Source organism: Leptodactylus fuscus, chromosome 1 (genome assembly GCF_031893055.1).
Source record: "Leptodactylus fuscus isolate aLepFus1 chromosome 1, aLepFus1.hap2, whole genome shotgun sequence".
In the NCBI taxonomy this organism is placed as follows: domain Eukaryota; kingdom Metazoa; phylum Chordata; class Amphibia; order Anura; family Leptodactylidae; genus Leptodactylus; species Leptodactylus fuscus.
Window position 1 is genome coordinate 135,523,231 of NC_134265.1, and position 19,167 is coordinate 135,542,397.

Here is a 19,167-nt window from a genome sequence, read left to right on the forward strand (position 1 = left end):
AGGGGGCGCTATGTCATGGAAGGCCCCAAGTCAAAGTTTGCTATGGGGTCCAGTATTTGCTAGTTACGCTCCTGCCCAGAATATACTAGTAGTTCGTGGGTGGTGAACCCCATTAACTACCATCATGAAGGGGGGTATTCTCACTGCGGTGCATACCCCTGGGGTACATTTACCACAGGGTGAGAACCAGTAGTCTAGTCTATAGTATTTCTGCACATATGTGTGACCCTATACCAAGTAGCTGCACTGTTGTACAGACCACCTCCCTGGGTACATGAGCCCATACTGTGTATTCAGATCTGAATCATTTCACAATATGGTAAGTTTTGTTTCTTTGCCCTGAAAGATCTAAAACCTTAAAGGAAAGGGTTAAAAAGATTAACTACAGTGCACTTTTGACAGATGAGTCTCTTGCATCAGAAACTTCTTTTTGCCTTATGTAAAATAGCCTGTAAATCTTTCTCTATGTTTCGAGGGTTTGCTCAGACAACCCCCTCCATACGAATAGGTATACAGTTTAACCCCTTCACCTCTGCACACGACCTCCTTTTCAAGCTCCACCTCCCTCAAGAAAGTCCCTTTTTCTTCCTTTCACTTTCTCTTCCAGAGTCAAACGCTTCCCCTAAACAGAAGCAACAATACAGATACTAGGTCTGTCTGTACAATTAATCCAGAATGGCAAATGTAGAGGTTTCCAGGGCAGCCATAGAGAAGGTGAGTAGCACAGGTGTATGCTTTGTATGGTTTCAGTGCATGTGTCAGAGGAGACCTAAAATCTGCACCGTCATACAACTGTATCTGCCTGTCTGTCTATCTATATACAAACAATACTTCCTGCCTTGCAGTTTGCTGAGACCTCTTCACACATAAATATCAGAATAGCTGAGAAGTAAACACTGATAATAGCTTTAATTTGTCAGTCGTAGGTCCTAAATATACTGTAGATACAATCATAATGATACGTCATATCATACATGGATATCTGTGTATATTCTACAGAGTACACTGTCATAAGGAGCAGACCGATAGCTTTATAACACTTGTATTCTGCCAGTCGAGAGTAACGACACAACTAAAGCTTTCAATCCAGGAAGGGAAGAAATGTGATCTGATATTAAACTTGAAGAAGAACCTGAACGCCAGAAACTTGTAGATTAAATGACATAAAGACTCAAGATCAAATATCACAGCAGATTTCTGATCTGAGGCCAGTGTTTTGCTTTCAAGTCCATACTCTACGGTATACTGAGATATATAAATAGGATTATGTATTGTGCCAACAAGTAGGGGCAAGGCCAGGAGGAAGCGTGTGTTTCCTAACTTGCTGAGTTATGGCCTTGTGAATACTGTAGTAGTGAAACCATACCATTAGAGATTACTGAGAATTCAGGATCTCAGGTTTGTCCTTTACCAAAGCCCATATTATCACACTGTTTCCAAAGGCTTCCCTTTCAAATGCATGTGGACTTTACCACACATCCATATGCCGTCATATTCAAACAGGAGCTGAAAGGAGTCCTGTTCTTTTGGATTACAGATATATCCAACAGAAAAATTATAGTATGCTCAAATTTGGTAGAATTCCCGCCTCAAAATCTGGTCCCAAAACTCTGTGTGAACCCAGCCTTACTGATAGGGAAAAAATAAATAAATTAAGAAAAAAAAAAAAGACTACAATGGGGTCTGGCCGTTTTCCTCCTGAAATCGGTGGAGAGATAAATCCTGCTTGCAATGTTTGAGATCATGTAAAATCATCTCTTAATACTTCTTTTTACAGGTAAACAGTTTCCAAAGCCAACTCTCTAAGGAAGTAAGTTATCCATATTGTAGCGACTTGTATATGTTTCTAACATACTGTCAGTAGTCTTATCAATAACCATCATTCTTATTCTTTACACTACATTCTTCATCCATGTGTTAGGCTGATGAACTGATCTCAGTGGGATTTCCTAAGAAAATTGACGAGTTAGACAAACTACTCAGTGTAAGTCACTATGGTATTTATCCATCCAGTTAGTCTGATGAGTAAATGTCCTCCGATGTCATCTGTTCCTGCTTTTAGATAAAAAATAAATAATGATATCCTGCTCACGGCTTGTTATGCTGCTACATTGTATAATGTGGTGCTGTAGGATAGGGCCGTGAGTGTTTTCACATAATTGATTATGGACTTTACCTTATTAATAGCTGTGAAGTCACCTGCAACACCCTTCTGCCAGTAATGCTGGTTCACAAGGTGCATCTCTAGCAAAGAATGTGCACATTTCATATAAAAACAGGTTTGTCTGTTTTTTTTTATCATAATGAGTGAAAGCTGCTAATCAATGAGTGCTTTCTCTGACTCCCTACAGCACAGTACAGCATTTGGCTGCCCCCTGAAATGATCTTGTATCTAGGGCTCATACAAACAAGCATTAGATAGTAGATAGGGTTGAGCTGATCTTGAGATTTCAGGATCGCTTTTTAAAATCCGATTTTCAATCATTTTCTAGCTGATCCCAATCGCAATCGTGAAATTTTGTTGATCGCCAATCGGGATCCGATCTTTCCCGATCCCGATCGCTTAACCACACTAATGGTATATACTTGAATAGGGTTGAGCTGATCTTGAGATTTCAGGATCGTTTTTAAAATCCGATTTTCAATCGTTTTCCAGCCGATCCTGATTGCAATCGTGAAATTTGGTCGATCACTGATTGGGATCCGATCTTTCCCAATCCCCATTGCTCAACCCTATTAATGAGTAAGGTTGAGCCGATCTTGAGATTTCAGGATCATTTTCCAGCCGATCGCGATAGTGAAATTTGCTAGATCTGATCCAATCTTTCCCAATCCCAATTGCTCAACCCTAGTAGTAGATTGAATCCTGTCCTTTAAGGCTAGTTTTACTGTTGTGCTGAGCTCTCCGTTGTTTGGGTCTACCGGAGGACCCAAACGGAGCAGAGCTTGTCTTTAAAACAGCGGTAACCTGTAGACCCCATAGACTATAATAGAAGACTCCACTTCAGAATCCACCAAGAATCATCGGAGAGAAAAGTTCTGCACAGAGGACTTTTCTCTCCATTGGTTTCTGTATAAAAACGTGAAGGTTTTCTCCCTTCGCCAATTGTCAGCCGATTCTGCAGCGACTCTCAAGCAGATGTGAATATAGCCTAGAAAGGCTGTCTTCAAAAATACTGCGGGAAGCCTGTCCAGGATTTGATCTTGTAGCTGGCTTTAAAGGAAGTCAGTCTGTCTTCACAACCCAGCATATCAACCCTTCCCCACAAATAAATAGATTAGTGTCACCTGAATCCAACAGTGTTTTCCTCTTGTGAATACGTCATTCCATTGCCAAGATATTGCTGTGTTTGTCAATATGTAAACTGTTCATTGGAGCAATGAGGACATTACTGCATATGTTTTTGGAGTAAAGGCAATGCAAGGAAGGAATAAGGTCACATTGCAGGCAAACAAAGCAGAATTTCTAAAGCAATATATTTAGAAAAAGGCTTCAATTTACATAAACGACCATTATAGATAGGATCTTTGAAATGGGACAACCCCTCTAAGGCTTTTATTTTATTTTGCTCATTTTATGCCTGATGTATAGGTATATTTATTTTCCTGTTTTTCTAAACAAATCTGATTCCTGCTTTTTTTGTGTCCCTGTCTTTGACTGATTGAGTCCACACCACTGCTGCTACCAAGCTAACTTCTCCACAGCCGATTTTGAGGGCTCTTGTACAGGGCTTGTTACTTTGGGCTTGGGTGTGTTTTATCTTAAGTAACATTTTATAATACATCTATAAAGTGTGACTTTTTACAAAAGCTACAAAAAAGGGGCAACTGCACTTCAGTACATGGCCAGGACATGGATAAGATTCATTACGCTTGTCCACCTTCTTAGAAAATTAGGTTCATGGAAATACACCTCATAAAAAATGTGCACACAGCTCATAATGGGCAAAAAAACCTGCATATAATACATTTTCCCCATTATCGCTCTTATATTACCCGTCTTTCCTATGTATTTGGAATTTTTTGTTCTAATATTTTTTTTTTTTTAATGATTTTGTCAGTCTCCAGAACTGAATGTTTCAGATCTGAAAACATTGAAAGCTGAGCTGGATATACCAATCCCAGACCCTGAAAAAGAAAAAGAAAAGGAGAAATTGGTAAGAGTATTACGGTGTGTTTATATTCATGTTTGTTGGAAAAAAAAAAAAGAGTACATGTTCTCCCCCTCTTTGATGCCTTCAAAAAGTACATCAATAAACCTGAACATGGAAACTCATCCATAGGCTGAGGCCACACATTGCAGCAAAGCTGTGTTATTTGTTGCAGATTTTGCAGGAGGGAGTACAAGTGCTTCCTTTGTATATCCCATTCCAATCTAGGCTTTGGCTCCAAAAAAAAAAAAAAAAGATGCAGCTGTTCCTCAATGTGTGGCCTCAGCCTTAGCCCCCTTGCGACAACTGTATGACCGGTTAGTGTGCTATTCGGGTTTTTCCTGGATAGCTCACTGACCCATTCATTTCTTTGGTCCTATTCCTGTCTGATTTTGTGGCCCTGCTTCCGCGGTTCCTATTAATTGAATGAAAGGGGCTGCGGAAGCATTGGCGGCACACAGCTGGCATCCACATGTCCTCTGTGCTCCGCCTGTTCCGTTCATTCATGGCAACTGGTTAGCCTTGTGCAACTGGCTTTAGGGCTGATTTCAGGCTGCTTTATTTGGTCTAAGAAACCCAGTACATCATGTGGAACATTAAATGATACCATCACGAAATACAGTTTGGTCCACAGAAAATAAGCCCCCATATACAGCAACTCAGAACGCAGGACAGCCACCAGAAGGGTCCCAAAATAGTATAATAGTTTATGGAGTCATCATGAAGGACCAATCAATACGGTTAAATGCTTTCTTAGGGTGCATTCAGTCTACGTAACGCCGGGCGTGTATGAGAGCCGTACACGCCGGCATTACGGCAGACTGCCGAACACTTCCCATTCACTTCAATGGGAGCGCTCGTAAACGCCGCTGTTACGAGCGCTCCCATTGAAGTGAATGGGAAGTGTTCGGCAGTCTGCCGTAATGCCGGCGTGTACGGCTCTCATACACGCCCGGCGTTACGTAGTCTGAATGCACCCTTAGAGTTAAGGCTAAAAAGAAGGGCCGGGGTCAAGTAACTATTGGCCACCTCAATCAAGTCCACTGTCCTTCTGATATTATCTCCTCCCTGACAGGGAATGAAGCTTACCTAGTGCTTGTGGATAAGAGAGGGTTTTAGGTTTGTATTTAGTAAACCAATAGGCTCGTTGAAAATTTCTGTAAATCCTTATTAGTTTAGGGACTAGAGTAATGTGGGAGTGTAGCATTTTGTGCGGGATCAAAAGTACAGTCGTGTGAAGGAGGCCATAGGGTCTTTTCCATGCTTGAATTAATGCCTCTACCTCTCTGACCTTTGCACATCACACTCATACAGTACTCTATGAATATATCCCTATATATATTGTATATAAGTTTTAAATAATGTGGTGAAACTTGTATGAAACGCTTAACTTATTTACTTGAATTTTATTGTTATATAGAAGAAAGAAAAAGATGAAAAAAAGAAAGATGATGATGAGGACAAAGGTAAGTCATTTACTGTTTGTCATCATTCTTAGGGTCCATTCCCATGGAGGAAATTTTATTTGGGGGTGGGGGTGGGGGGCTATGACCAGCCGCAATAGTAATGTATAGAATCTCCCACAAAATAGTGAAAAAAAAGAAGCTTTAAAAAAATATAATGTAAAAATAAAATAAGTAAAAGCTCTAAATCCCTCCTTTCCCTAGAATACATATAAAAGTAGAAAATGACTGTGAAACACAAACACATTAGGTATCCCTGTGTCTGAAAGTGCCCGGTCTACTGAATATAGGGGATCTGCAGTGCTCCTGTTCCATTGGGAAGGGGTTAATAGGAGCACTGCAGATACCCTATATTCAGCCAGGCTGAATTCCAAGTGGGGGAAAAAAAAAATCCCAGTCCTCAAGCTCAGGGAAGGGGCAGACAGACAACCAAAACAACCCCTCCCCTTCCCCATCACCCAGCACCTACTGCACCCAAAAACCATTTTAATTTTTGAAATTTTCCAGTAGCTGCTGCATTTCCCCCCCTAGGCTTATACTTGAGTCAAAAGGTTGTGGTAAAATTAGGGGGGTTGGCTTATATTGGGGTCGGCTTATACTCGAGTATATACGGTATACCCTGAAGGGCATATTTACCTTTATGTCACACTTCTGCAGACCAATAGGGCCCATGTACGAAGCATGTCTATTCACAAGCAACATCTCCCTCTGCAAAAAAGATTCCAAGGTTCAGCCCGCAAAAACATTGAAACAAAAGAAAGTTTATATGTAGTAATGTATATGTTACTAAAGTAACATTCAATTTTTGAGAATATATTTCACTTAATTTGGCTATTAACACTAGGTTCACACTAGCAGGCGGGTTTCCATTCTTCGGTTTTGCTTGAGGACCCAAAAGATGGAAACCCATTCTGCTTAAAAAGTGGTTACACACAGAAACCCGCAGACCCTACAGTGATTTTTCTCTTTGCCGATTTTAAGCAGAATGGGGGACGGAGTCTCGTAAATGCTAGTGTGAACCTAGCACAAATATGTTTAAAACAACCCTACAAATTGTGCAGTGCTGTGGAATATGTTGGCGCTATATAACTAATTTTATTATTATTATTATTATTATTATATTAAAACAAAGAATGCTGGGAAATCTAAAGCCTTCAGAATTGCTAATGCAGTCTAATGGAGTGCTGGACTATAGTACAGGCTATAAGCATGATATAATGACATAAATTGTGTGCGGTCTATGATTGATCTGTTTTCACATCCATTTTTTACATTTCCAGTGTATCTAGCTCTGTGAAATACGGAAAAAACATGGTTTTATGCCATCCGTTTTATTTCACATACCCATAGACTTGCATTGATGTGTACCCTTGATATCAATGAGCATTAGTGAAAAAAACAAACATGCTTCAGATTTATTTTTCACCTATCCCCCATGGAAATATGGATGTCTGAATAAATACATTAAAACAAACAGATGCATAGGCCATCCATAAAAAATGAGGATGGCGTAAGTACGTAAATTGCAGACATATTAATAAGATTTAATTCAGCTTTTTTTTTTTATAAAGATAATCTTCATATATACAGTAATTTGTAAAATGGTGTACATACCCTTATAAAAGTAACCAAAACACTTTATTACTCTTTTCTGTACAGGACCTCCCTGCGGTCCAATATCCTGTAATGAAAAAATCACAACTTTGCAAAAAAAGATCAAGACTGAAATCCAGCAATTAAAGGAAAATCTGAATACGGTAATAAATAGTGCCAAGGGTGAAACACAATAGTATTGGGTCTATGGTCTGCAGAAAGGAAACTGAGATTTAGTAGATCTGAAAATGTGGTAGCTAAAAATGAAAAATGGAAAGCAATACATCATATTTTGTTTCCTTCTTAGGTTACCCTTTGGCTTCAACTTCAGATTCCACAGATTGAGGACGGGAATAACTTTGGAGTTGCAGTTCAGGTGAGTCATGTGACCCTCATACATGATGTAACTCTGCAGTTTATATTGACCATTAATACGTTCCTTTTTGGATCTAGGAAAAAGTGTTTGAACTGATGACAAGTGTGAGGACCAAGATAGATGCATCTCATACCCAGATATCAAAGTAAGTGACATTTCTAAATGGTAGGACTTCATATCAAATGTATGCATTGAAAGCATTGCCTTATATATTGGGTCATATGGAAGTCATAGAAGCAACCCCCTGCTCAGGAGACTCTTCAATAAGCTGGTCGGACTTAAGTCTTATGTATGTGTGACATTGGTAGACATTCATAGGAGAGGCCTCTATGTACAACTATGCCAGAGATAACGGCAGTAAAAAGTGAGGTATCATACACTCGTATAGTTTAAAGAAATAAATATTAAGAAGAAAAAAAAGGAAATCTGGACTAGATGACGCATGTATGGTATAGAAAAAGAAAGGGCGCAGAGGAACAATATGTACATAAAAGGTGGAATGCACAGTTCTATACCAGTGCACCCTGAGGCTTCATGCACATGACTGTGTGCAGTGTACGGATCAGTAAAATCGAAATGGACAGCACACACGTGAGTATGCATGTGCCATCTGTTTTTCCCTGACCTCATACCCTTTAAAGAATATGGCAGAGGTACTGTTTCCACCTGCATTCCTTTAGGGTATGTTCACATGCCGGAAACCTTTTCCACTGTGTGATGTCCAATGCAGTGCATTGACATCCCGTTGCGGCATCCCACTCCTGAGTAGGCCTGAATGAATGGGCCTGATCAGGAGTGTGTATGGTGCTGGGGACGCTGCACTGACTCAGCCACGGAATCCGAGGCAAGATAGGGCATGTTGCTTCTTTTTCCTGCTAGCTGAAAAAAATTGCTAGCAGGAATAAAAAGCGAAGGACCCCATTGAAATGAATGGGAGGCCTTTTTGCAGGTGGATTTTGAGGAGGATACCGTGTTAAAATCTGCCTGCAAAAAACTCTATGTGAACTTACCCTTAAAGAGGACCTTTCATATCTTCAGGCACAGGGTGTTCCTTACTGCCCTGCCATGACACTGAGTGGTGAGGAACGCCACTCTCCTCCTGACAGTATGTCTCCATAGATTAGTACTGGGTGGGCGTTCCTCACCACTCAGCGTCATCGCTGGGCGGTAAGGAACACCTCCTCAGACAGTATAGCGCTACGGTCAGTACTGCCAGGAGGGGCGTTCCCAGCTAGACTGTCAGGAATGCCCTTCTGATAGTGAAGAGCTATCGGTAACTGCACCGATATCTCTTCTCAGAGGGGCACTTAATGAGAAAGCCGACAGTGTGCTGAATTCAGAGCACTGTCGCATTCTAGCGGTATATAAAAGCACATGTGCCCGAGGACATGAAAGGTCCTCTTTAATGTCAGATTACCAATTTCTTGTAGGGAGAAGTGGGGATGTCACAAACAGGACAGGTGAGTTAGGCAGTTTTTAACTAGTAAATTTGGAGGTCATATGTCAACCTTTGATCCAGAATGACATGGAACACATCCAAAAGATATCAAGTAATGTGTGTACATCAAACCCACATCTTCAACATAAAAGGGTGACAGAGGGAATGAGGACATGGAGTTTAGAGGTTGCTCTGCACCATGAGGAGTGAAGCCTGAGGCCAGCCTATGCTCTGTAAGGGCCTCGGCATGATTCCTCCAGCAGTATCAGCTGTTGTAATTTTCAAACGTTTTCCCTGGTAAGACATCAATTTATCAATTACAAAGTTTAGGCTGTTGTCTAACACAGTAGCCACCACATGCATTTCTTTTCTGGTCACTGTTTTGTTGTGCTAGTGAAGATGGATGGAGCTAGCAGGAGAAACTTCTAATCGTGTCATCATTGCCTTTTTTAGATATCTCTCTGATCGAGGGGATGCAGTCGCCAAAGCGTCAAAAAGTCCCCATGTGGTAAGCCTATGCAGTCTGTTCTTAAGAGGTTTCATATACCAAATTAAAGTAAGGCTGAGACTTCTATTACCAGAACAGTTGTCTCCTTACAACTAACCACTGAAGAAGCTGTCCTTTTGCCTTTCTCAGGGTGATTATCGTGCGCTAGTTCAGCAGCTGGATGAATCCCAATACTCTGAGCTCCGGATCACAGCTTTGGAAATAAGGAACTTCTATGTGAGTCTTGCAGGGGCGGGTTTGTGTCTGTCAGTAAGACGCAATGTGTTGGCAACTTGGCACAGGAGAATGCAGCTAGCACTTACAGGACATAAAAATCACAGCAGATAAAAAAAACCAAAAACCTAAAACAACTAAGGGCTTAATCTGCTCCCAATATCCCTGCAATAGAACTATGGATTATATAGTAAAGAGAAGGAAACAGCAAGTAGTCAAACTGATATTACTTATATCATTGCTTCCCAATGAGTGCATACACAAGGTTAACTCCTTAGTGACTAGACTGTTTTAGGCCTTAATAACCATACCAACTTTTTTGTTTTATTCTGTCACTACATACCAAGAGCTATAGGTTTTTTTTTTTTGTTTTTTTTTCTGTCAAGTTATCTATGTTTTTTTGTATGACAGTGCACTATTTTGGGGCAGATTTATCTCATTGATGAATTTTTACTAACTTTTTTGGGAAAGAGTAGATAAAAAATCTGCCATTGTCTTTATATGCTGACCGATGTAGAAAGTCTATGGGTCAGTCACTAATTGGCTAAAATGGTCTCTGGGATCAAAACTGTAAAGCAACCAATAGGGTAAGTTTATAAAATAAGTGTGAACTGATACTTAGCTGCATTCTCCCCTCTGTTCCTGTACTGGGACTGTACTGTATATAGAACCGCAAAATGCAGTGATGTGACATCATCAGGACTGTCACATTACATCATTACCACAGTTGTCCAATATACAAACAAAACAGCGGAGGTCACGGCTAGCCCAGTGCAAGAAAAGGGAGTGGGGATGCAGGTAAGTTTCAGCGCATTTTTATTTTATGACCCTTCCCTGGTGCATGCCTGAAAATGGTTAACCCCAGAGAACCCCTTTAATTCTTAAAGGAGTTGCTAGGATTTAGACATTGATAATCTATTCTTAGGATAGGTCATCAGTATTTTCTGAGTATAAAGAGAACCTAGAATCTATATAAGGGTAGGTTCACTCCTGCGTCCTGTCCTGTCTCTGCTTGGGGATTCTGTTGCCCATTCCGCTTTAAAAATCCATTTTCCGGGTAGAAACCCGGTGGACGCCATTAAGTCTATGAGGTCTGCAGATTTCCGCAGGTAACCACTTTTTAACCCCATAGAGACACAGCCCAAAAGTGACTTAAGGACCAGGCCTCTTTTTTCAAAACTGACATGTGTCACTTTAAATGTCAATAACTTTGAGACGCTTTAACTTACACAAGTGATTCTGAGATTGTTTTTTCGTAACACATTGTACTTCATGTCAGTAGTAAATTTTCGACAATATGTTTTGTCTTTAATTATGAAAAAATAGGAAATTTGGTGAAAATTTTGAAAAAAATGCAGTTTTCAAACTTTGAAATTGCAAGCCTTTCAAATAGAAAGTCATACTACCCAAATTTTTTCATAAATATAATTAACCATGTCTCATATTTATGTGGCAATCAAATTTTAAGCACCCTTTCATTTTTTTCAGAAATTATAAGGCTTACAAGTCAAGCAGTAATTTTCCAAATTTTCAAGAAAATTTCCAAAACACATTTTTCAAGGGACTAGTTCAGTTCTGAAGGGAAATTGAAAGGCCTCTCTAATAAAACCCCCCAAAAGTCACCCCATTCTAAAAACTGCACTCCTGAAAGAATCCAAAACAGCAGTTAGAAAGTTTCTTAACCCTTTCAGCATTTCACAGCAATTACAGCAAAATGGAGGTCAAATTTACATTTTTCAATTTCTGTCACTAATATATTCATTTAGCCCTAGAATTTACACATTTACTAAGGGTTAAAGGAGAAACTGCACCCCACATTTTGTTACACAATTTCTCCCGAACACGACAGTACCCCGTATGTGCTGGTACCCTAATGTACGGGCACACAATCACTCTCAGAACGGATGGAGCGCTAATTGGATTTTGTAGGCCAGATTTTGCTAGAATACTTTTCAGGCACCATGTCCCGTTTGCAGAGCCCCCAAGGTGCCAAAACAGGGGAAACCCCCAAAATGTCACCCCATTTTGGAAACTAGACCCCTCAAGGAATTTATCAAGGGGTATAGTGAGCCCTTTGACCCTACAGGAGTGTAGCAGAATTGGCCCAACAAAAGGAAAAGTAACATTTTTTGCTATAAAATGTTGCTTTAACCCCAAATTTTGCATTTCCACAAGGGGTTAAAAGAGAAAATGCACCCCACAAATTGTCAAGCATTTTCTCCCAACAACAGAAATGCCCCATATGTGGATGTAAAATGATCTATGGGCACGCTGTGAGGTCCAGAGCGGAAGGAGCGCTATTGGGATTTTGGAGGGCAAATTTAGCTGGAATCTGTTTCAGGCACCATGTTGCATTTGGAGAGCCCCTGAAGTGCCAGAACAGTAGAAACCCCCCCAAAATGACCCCATTTTGGAAACTAGACCCCTCAAGGAATTTATCAAGGGGTATAGTGAGCACTTAGACCCTACAGGTGTTTCACAGATTTTTTTACCATTGAGATGTGAAAATGAAAAATTACTTTTTTTATAATAAAATGTCACTGTAGCCCCAAATTTTTCATCTTCACAAGGGGTTAAAGGAAAAATTGCACCCCACATTTTGTTACACAATTTCTCCCGAACACGACAATACCCCGTATGTGCTGGTACCCTAATGTACGGGCACACAATCGCTCTCAGAATGGATGGAGCGCTAATTGGATTTTGTAGGCCAGATTTTGCTAGAATACTTTTCAGGCACCATGTCCCGTTTGCAGAGCCCCCAAGGTGCCAAAACAGGGGAAACCCCCAAAATGTCACCCCATTTTGGAAACTAGACCCCTCAAGGAATTTATCAAGGGGTATAGTGAGCCCTTTGACCCTACAGGAGTGTAGCAGAATTGGCCCAACAAAAGGAAAAGTAACATTTTTTGCTATAAAATGTTGCTTTAACCCCAAATTTTGCATTTCCACAAGGGGTTAAAAGAGAAAATGCACCCCACAAATTGTCAAGCATTTTCTCCCAACAACAGAAATGCCCCATATGTGGATGTAAAATGATCTATGGGCACGCTGTGAGGTCCAGAGCGGAAGGAGCGCTATTGGGATTTTGGAGGGCAAATTTAGCTGGAATCTGTTTCAGGCACCATGTTGCATTTGGAGAGCCCCTGAAGTGCCAGAACAGTAGAAACCCCCCCAAAATGACCCCATTTTGGAAACTAGACCCCTCAAGGAATTTATCAAGGGGTTTAGTGAGCACTTGAACCCTACAGGTGTTTCACAGATTTTTTTTACCATTGAGATGTGAAAATGAAAAATTACTTTTTTTATAATAAAATGTCACTGTAGCCCCAAATTTTTCATCTTCACAAGGGGTTAAAGGAAAAATTGCACCCCACATTTTGTTACACAATTTCTCCCGAACACGACAATACCCCGTATGTGCTGGTACCCTAATGTACGGGCACACGGTCGCTCTCAAAACGGATGGAGCGCTAATTGGATTTTGTAGGCCAGGTTTTGCTAGAATACTTTTCAGGCACCATGTCCCGTTTGCAGAGCCCCCAAGGTGCCAAAACAGGGGAAACCCCCAAAATGTCACCCCATTTTGGAAACTAGACCCCTCAAGGAATTTATCAAGGGGTATAGTGAGCCCTTTGACCCTACAGGAGTGTAGCAGAATTGGCCCAACAAAAGGAAAAGTAACATTTTTTGCTATAAAATGTTGCTTTAACCCCAAATTTTGCATTTCCACAAGGGGTTAAAAGAGAAAATGCACCCCACAAATTGTCAAGCATTTTCTCCCAACTACAGAAATTCCCCACATGTGTATGTAAAGTGATGTATGGTCACACAGTGGGAGAGAACAATAGTTGGAGGGTAGATTTGGCTGCAATTGGTTTTAGTTACCATGTCACATTTGCAGAGGCCTTGAAGTGCCAAAACAGTGAAAGCCCCCAAAAATATGACCCCATTTTGGAAACTAGACCCCTCAGGAAAATTATCAAGCAGCATAGTTAACACTTGGACCCTATAGGAGTTTCACAAAATAATTAACTATTGGGATGTGAAAATGAAAAATTTCCTTTTTTACAATAAAATGTTGCTTTAACCCCAAATTTTGCATTTCCACAAGGGGTTAAAAGAGAAAATGCACCCCACAAATTGTCAAGCATTTTCTCCCAACTACAGAAATGCCCCACATGTGTATGTAAAGTGATGTATGGTCACACAGTGGGAGAGAACAATAGTTGGAGGGTAGATTTGGCTGCAATTGGTTTTAGTTACCATGTCACCTTTGCAGAGGCCTTGAAGTGCCAAAAAAGTGAAAGCCCCCAAAAATGTGACCCCATTTTGGAAACTAGACCCCTTGACTTCAGTGACGTCAGTGTTAAATTGCACCCAAGTATAGCAAACATTTGGATGCAGCTTGTATGGCAATAATTTATTTTGCAGAAATTACTGCATAACCGGATGAAAGTAATTGTGTGCAGAATACGTGATGGTATAAGGAGGCGATATTCCATGGAAAATAAATTCTAAAATTAATATTCCATGGAAGTGTGCTACAATCTAAAGCACTCCTTCATGCACAAGCCAGGTTTATCAGGGCAGGTGTCACACTGATAAGTGGTGTCTCTCCTTATTCCTCTTTTGTAACACACTCTGCATCTTTTTTGGTTTTTCCCTTTTTTAGCAGTTTGGGGGACTTCGCCGGGAAAATGTTGCCCTGGTACTATACGGGAACCTTGAGTTTCAGAAGTACTGGGGCCTGGCACTTCTAGGTCCCCAAATATCAGGGTCTTGTTAATTGTCTCCTGAAACTCAAGGAAAGTTCCTGTGTGGCCTGCACATCGTGATAGCACGTACGCGTTATACAATGCCATCTGAACCATGTGCACGGCCAGCTTTTTGTACCACACTCTTGTTTTTCGCATGGCACTGTAGGGCTTTAGGACTTGATCAGATAGATCAACCCCTCCCATGTACCTATTGTATGCCAGGATGCAGTCTGGCTTGGAGACAGTGGTACTGGTGCCACGCAGAGGGACAGAGGTGCTGCCGCTGCCATGAATTGTGGTCAGTACAAAAACATCCCTCTTGTCCTTATACTTGACCAGCAGCATATTTTCATTGCAGACGGCACTACTCTCACCCTTTCTGAGGGGCTGCGCAATATGTGCCCTAGGGAGGCCTCTTTGATTTCTGCGCACAGTCCCACAAGCTGCAGTTCCTCTGGAACTCAGGGATCTAAAGAGTGGGATGCTGGTGTAAAAGTTATCTACATAGAGGTGATAACCCTTGTCCAGCAGTGGGTGCATCAAATCCCACACAATTTTCCCACTAACTCCTAGGATTGGGGGGCAGTCTGGGGGCTCAATCCTTGTGTCCCTTCCTTCATACACCCTAAATTTATAAGTGTATCCTGAACTGCTCTCACATAGCTTATACATTTTAATGCCATACCGTGCCCGCTTACTGGGCAAGTATTGGCGGAATTTTAGCCTCCCTTTGAAACTGATCAGAGACTCATCAATTGCAATGTTCTGATCAGGGATGTAGGACTCTGCAAATTTGGTACTAAAGTGTTCAATAACTGGCCTAACTTTGTATAAGCGGTCAAAATTTGGGGCATCTTGGGGCGGGCACTGGGAATTATCATTGTAATGAAGGAACTTTAGGATACTTTCAAACCGCTTCCTGGTCATAGCCATTCGATAGATTGGAGTGTTGTGCAAGACATCTGTACTCCAATACTGACAAATTTTAGTTTTTTTCACTATGCCCATATGCAGAATAAGACCCCAGAAAATCTTCATTTCTGCTGCATTTACTGGGGTCCAGTTCTGTGGCCTGGCATAGGAAGAGGTGGCATTTTGTTCCAAAAATTGTACAGCGTACAAATTCGTTTGGGCCACCATAAGATCTACAAACTCATCAGAGAAAAAGATTTTGAAAAAGTCATTTTCTCTGAAGCCCTCAGTCTCAATTTGTATTCCTGACCGGGCAACAAAGTCAGGAAGCTGAGGTTCAAAATTTTCTGGTGGTGGGGTCCACATGGGCTCTACAGGTGTGGCAACTAAATCAGCAATTGTTCTGGGGCGCCTCCTTTGGGGTTGCTCATCACTGGATGAGGAGGAGGAGGAGGAAGAAGAGGAAAAATAAAGGAATGGGGCATTTTCCTCTTCTCCCTCGCTGGCGGTATCAGTGTCAGAGGCCAGTATGGCGTACGCCTCTTCTACTGAAAACCTTCTTTGGGATGATTGGGACTGTTGGGACATTTTTGTGTGTGTGTGGTGTTTTACTTGAGTATATAAAACTTTATTTCTTGAAACTTTATTGAAAATTCAAAGTGTGGGGTGTGTGTTGTGCTTTAACACGTGTATTTGATGTAAAAAAAAAAAAAAAAACCTGCAAAAAAAGTACAGATGTGATCACTAACGTTTATTTGTTACTGATCACTGCGCTGAGTAGCACAACGGAAAAAAAAAAGATTCTTTTCTTCTAACTAAAATTGAACTAATAAAATATAAAATAGACGGAGCAGTCTATATATATTTTATTACTAAATCTAACTAGAAAAAAAGTGCGCAAAACAGTACAGATGTGATCAGTAACGTTTATTTGTTACTGATCACTGCGCTTTAGAAAAAAACTGAGTTTAGAAAAAAATTCTTCTCCTAGCTAAAATTGAACTGCAATAATACAGATAGAAGTGTGTGTATATATATATATATATATATATATATATATATATATATATATATATATATATATATACATACATACACACACTATATCTTTATTGCAGAAACTAACTAAAAAAAAAAACTCCAAGAAGGGCTTTCCAAAAAAAGTTCTGCTGGTAAAGTGTTAATTTTACCAGCAGTCAGGAAGAAGGGGGAGGGAGGCTCTGTTCTGCACCCACTGGCTAGGTGCAGATTGCAGAACTTTTTAGGAGCTGATGCAGCCAGACGTGAGATCAGAGGTTGGTGGAGAGGGGGGATGGGAAGGGGATGGGAATGGGGATGGGAGGGTGGAGTGGCTGGTGGAGTGGCTGGGGGGAGATTTTTAGGAATGACAGGAGAGGGTGGCTGGCAGCAGCAGCGACGGAGCTCTGATCAGATCAAATATGTCACTGAAGACACGCAGCAGCAGCGGTAACGCACAGAAGGCTCACAGGGCAGCACGGAGGTCTACTCTGCTCGCAAGTCCCAGGGGAACTGACATGGGAAGCAAAGTGACCCCCGGTTAACACTGTCCTGCAAGCCTGCAATTGGTTGATCGGCCGTGACACGTGCCGATCAACCAATTGCAACATCTGGAGGGTTGGCGCCACTGTACGCCCCCCAAACACTCGACAGGGATTGGTGGTATGTATACCTCCAATCCCTGTCACTTTTACTGACATCTGCCGGCGCAGATCCAATGATCTGTGCCGGAAAGCTGCCGGAAAGCTGAAATTTACCGATCTGAATAGATCGGTCATTTTCAGCAATCTAAGTGGCAGGGAGGGGGTTAAACCTCCCGATTCACGTGGAGAAGGTTGTCTGCTGTCATGGACAGCAGCAACCTTCTTACAGTTAGCGTCTCTTGAGACGCGGAGACTATTTATAACCATGACGTACTATTACCTCATGGGTCGCTAAGTACCAAGCTCCCATGAAGTAATAGTACGTCAAAGGTCGCTAAGGGGTTAAAGTGTATTAGGTTTCCGTTCATGGAGTTCCCAAGCGAACCCCACAAACAGAAACCTGAATGCAGGTGTGAACCTACAGTAATAATAATAAAATAATATGTTCTGGTACAGTATCCATTATATTGTTTATCTCTTGTGGTTTTTAATTTGTACAATAACATTACATTTTGAGGTAAAACAACAACAACAAAAAAGCATCACTATCAAAAAGAAAACAAATTATGCAACTTTTTTTGTATGTTTAATTATTACCAGCTATATAATAGTAACTCCGTATATACATTACATATAAATGCATAGTTGATTTTATAACTATATTGCTTATCGTGTTTGAATACAGGAGAGTGAGCAAACTATATTTCAGCACAATCCTTATGACCCCTCTTAGGACATGATACGTTTATAGAATGAACTCCCCATTTTAGGACAACGTTTGTTTACAAGCAAAGAGCAATTTATACAGCTATTTATATACATACTAGAGAATCTGGGTCAGAAAACCTGGTCGTATTTCCAGACCTGAACCCAGTCAGGAGAACGGGACTCCTTGCATCATAAAGATCTATATTGCTAGGAGTCTCTGTCTCCCCATGGTTCTACTATCCGTGCTATATACAGTATTACATAGTGAAGCTGTTGACAGGCCTGGGCACCCAACATCATAGATTACTATGATGCAAGGAGTCCTGGTCTCCTGATCGAGTTTTGGCTGTGTACGTTTGTGAATAACATTGTGTCTTTCCACAGGCCACGCTGTGTGATATTATTATCAAGAATTACAGCAAGATTAAGAGACCTCGTGGAGATACCAAGAGACTCGTCTACTAAGCAAATCTACAGTGTCATTCTTATCTGCATAGATTTGTGATGTTTGTCCCTTGATACATTTGTAGATTGTCATTGCCTGTAATGGAATAATAGTTTGCTTTCACAATTCAGGTGCAATGAAAGACTTACAAGCAAAATAAAGAAATCTATCAATGCTTTGAGAACTGAGCCATTGTACATGAATCAAGATCAGATGTAATAAATAACAATTCTGACATTAAATTTGTACAGTGTAATAATGTGACGTAATAAATAGGCAAATGTAAGTGATAGAGTTACAGCTTATGTACACTTATGAGTGTTTATATATATATATATATATATATATATATATATATATAAAATATATATACATACACAAAGTACTGTGCAAAGATTTTAGACAGTTTGGGGGAAAAAACGCTGCAAAGGAAGGAGGTTTTCAAAAATAGAAGTGTTAATAGTTTTTTTTGCCAATGAACAAAATTAAGCGAATTAACAAAAGAGAAATCTAAATAAAATCAATATTTGGTGCAACCACCCTTTGGCTTCAAAAGAGCACCATTCTTCTAGGTAAACTTCCACACAGTTTTTGAAGGATCTCGGCAAGGAGGTTGTTCTAAACATCTTGGAGAACTAACCATAGATTTTCTGTGAATGTAGGCTTGCTCAAATCCTTCTGTCTCTTCATGTAATCCAAGATAGGCAGGATGATGTTGAGATAAGAGCTCTGTGGGGACTATATCATCATTTTCAGGTGTCCTCTTGCAAAGGGTGGTCACACCAAATATTGATGTGATTTATATTTCCCTTTTAGTATATTTGCTTAAAGGGATTCTACCACTAAAACACTTTTTTTTCTAGTTACCACGTCGGAATAGCCTTTAAAAAGGCTATTCGTCTCTTACCTGTGGAAGTGCTCTCCGCCGCGCCGTTCGTT

The 19,167-nt window shown here is 40.6% G+C and overlaps 1 protein-coding gene across 2 annotated transcripts; it reads left to right on the forward strand.

The window, feature by feature from the left end:
* The first annotated feature begins 568 nt into the window (after positions 1-568).
* On the forward strand, positions 569-18,470 carry PSME1 (proteasome activator subunit 1). 2 transcript variants are annotated; one of them, XM_075277415.1, is made up of 11 exons: positions 569-714; positions 1,778-1,810; positions 1,922-1,984; positions 4,062-4,163; positions 5,572-5,617; positions 7,274-7,371; positions 7,515-7,583; positions 7,661-7,728; positions 9,475-9,529; positions 9,659-9,745; positions 18,168-18,470. In XM_075277415.1, the coding sequence occupies exons 1-11, from the start codon at positions 676-678 to the stop codon at positions 18,246-18,248; spliced, it is 741 nt and encodes a 246-aa protein (XP_075133516.1). In that variant the 5' UTR covers positions 569-675; the 3' UTR covers positions 18,249-18,470. The 2 variants fall into 2 exon arrangements, with proteins under 2 accessions (XP_075133516.1, XP_075133522.1); XM_075277421.1 differs by having other exon boundaries at positions 570-714; positions 4,062-4,157.
* The last annotated feature ends 697 nt before the right edge of the window (positions 18,471-19,167 follow it).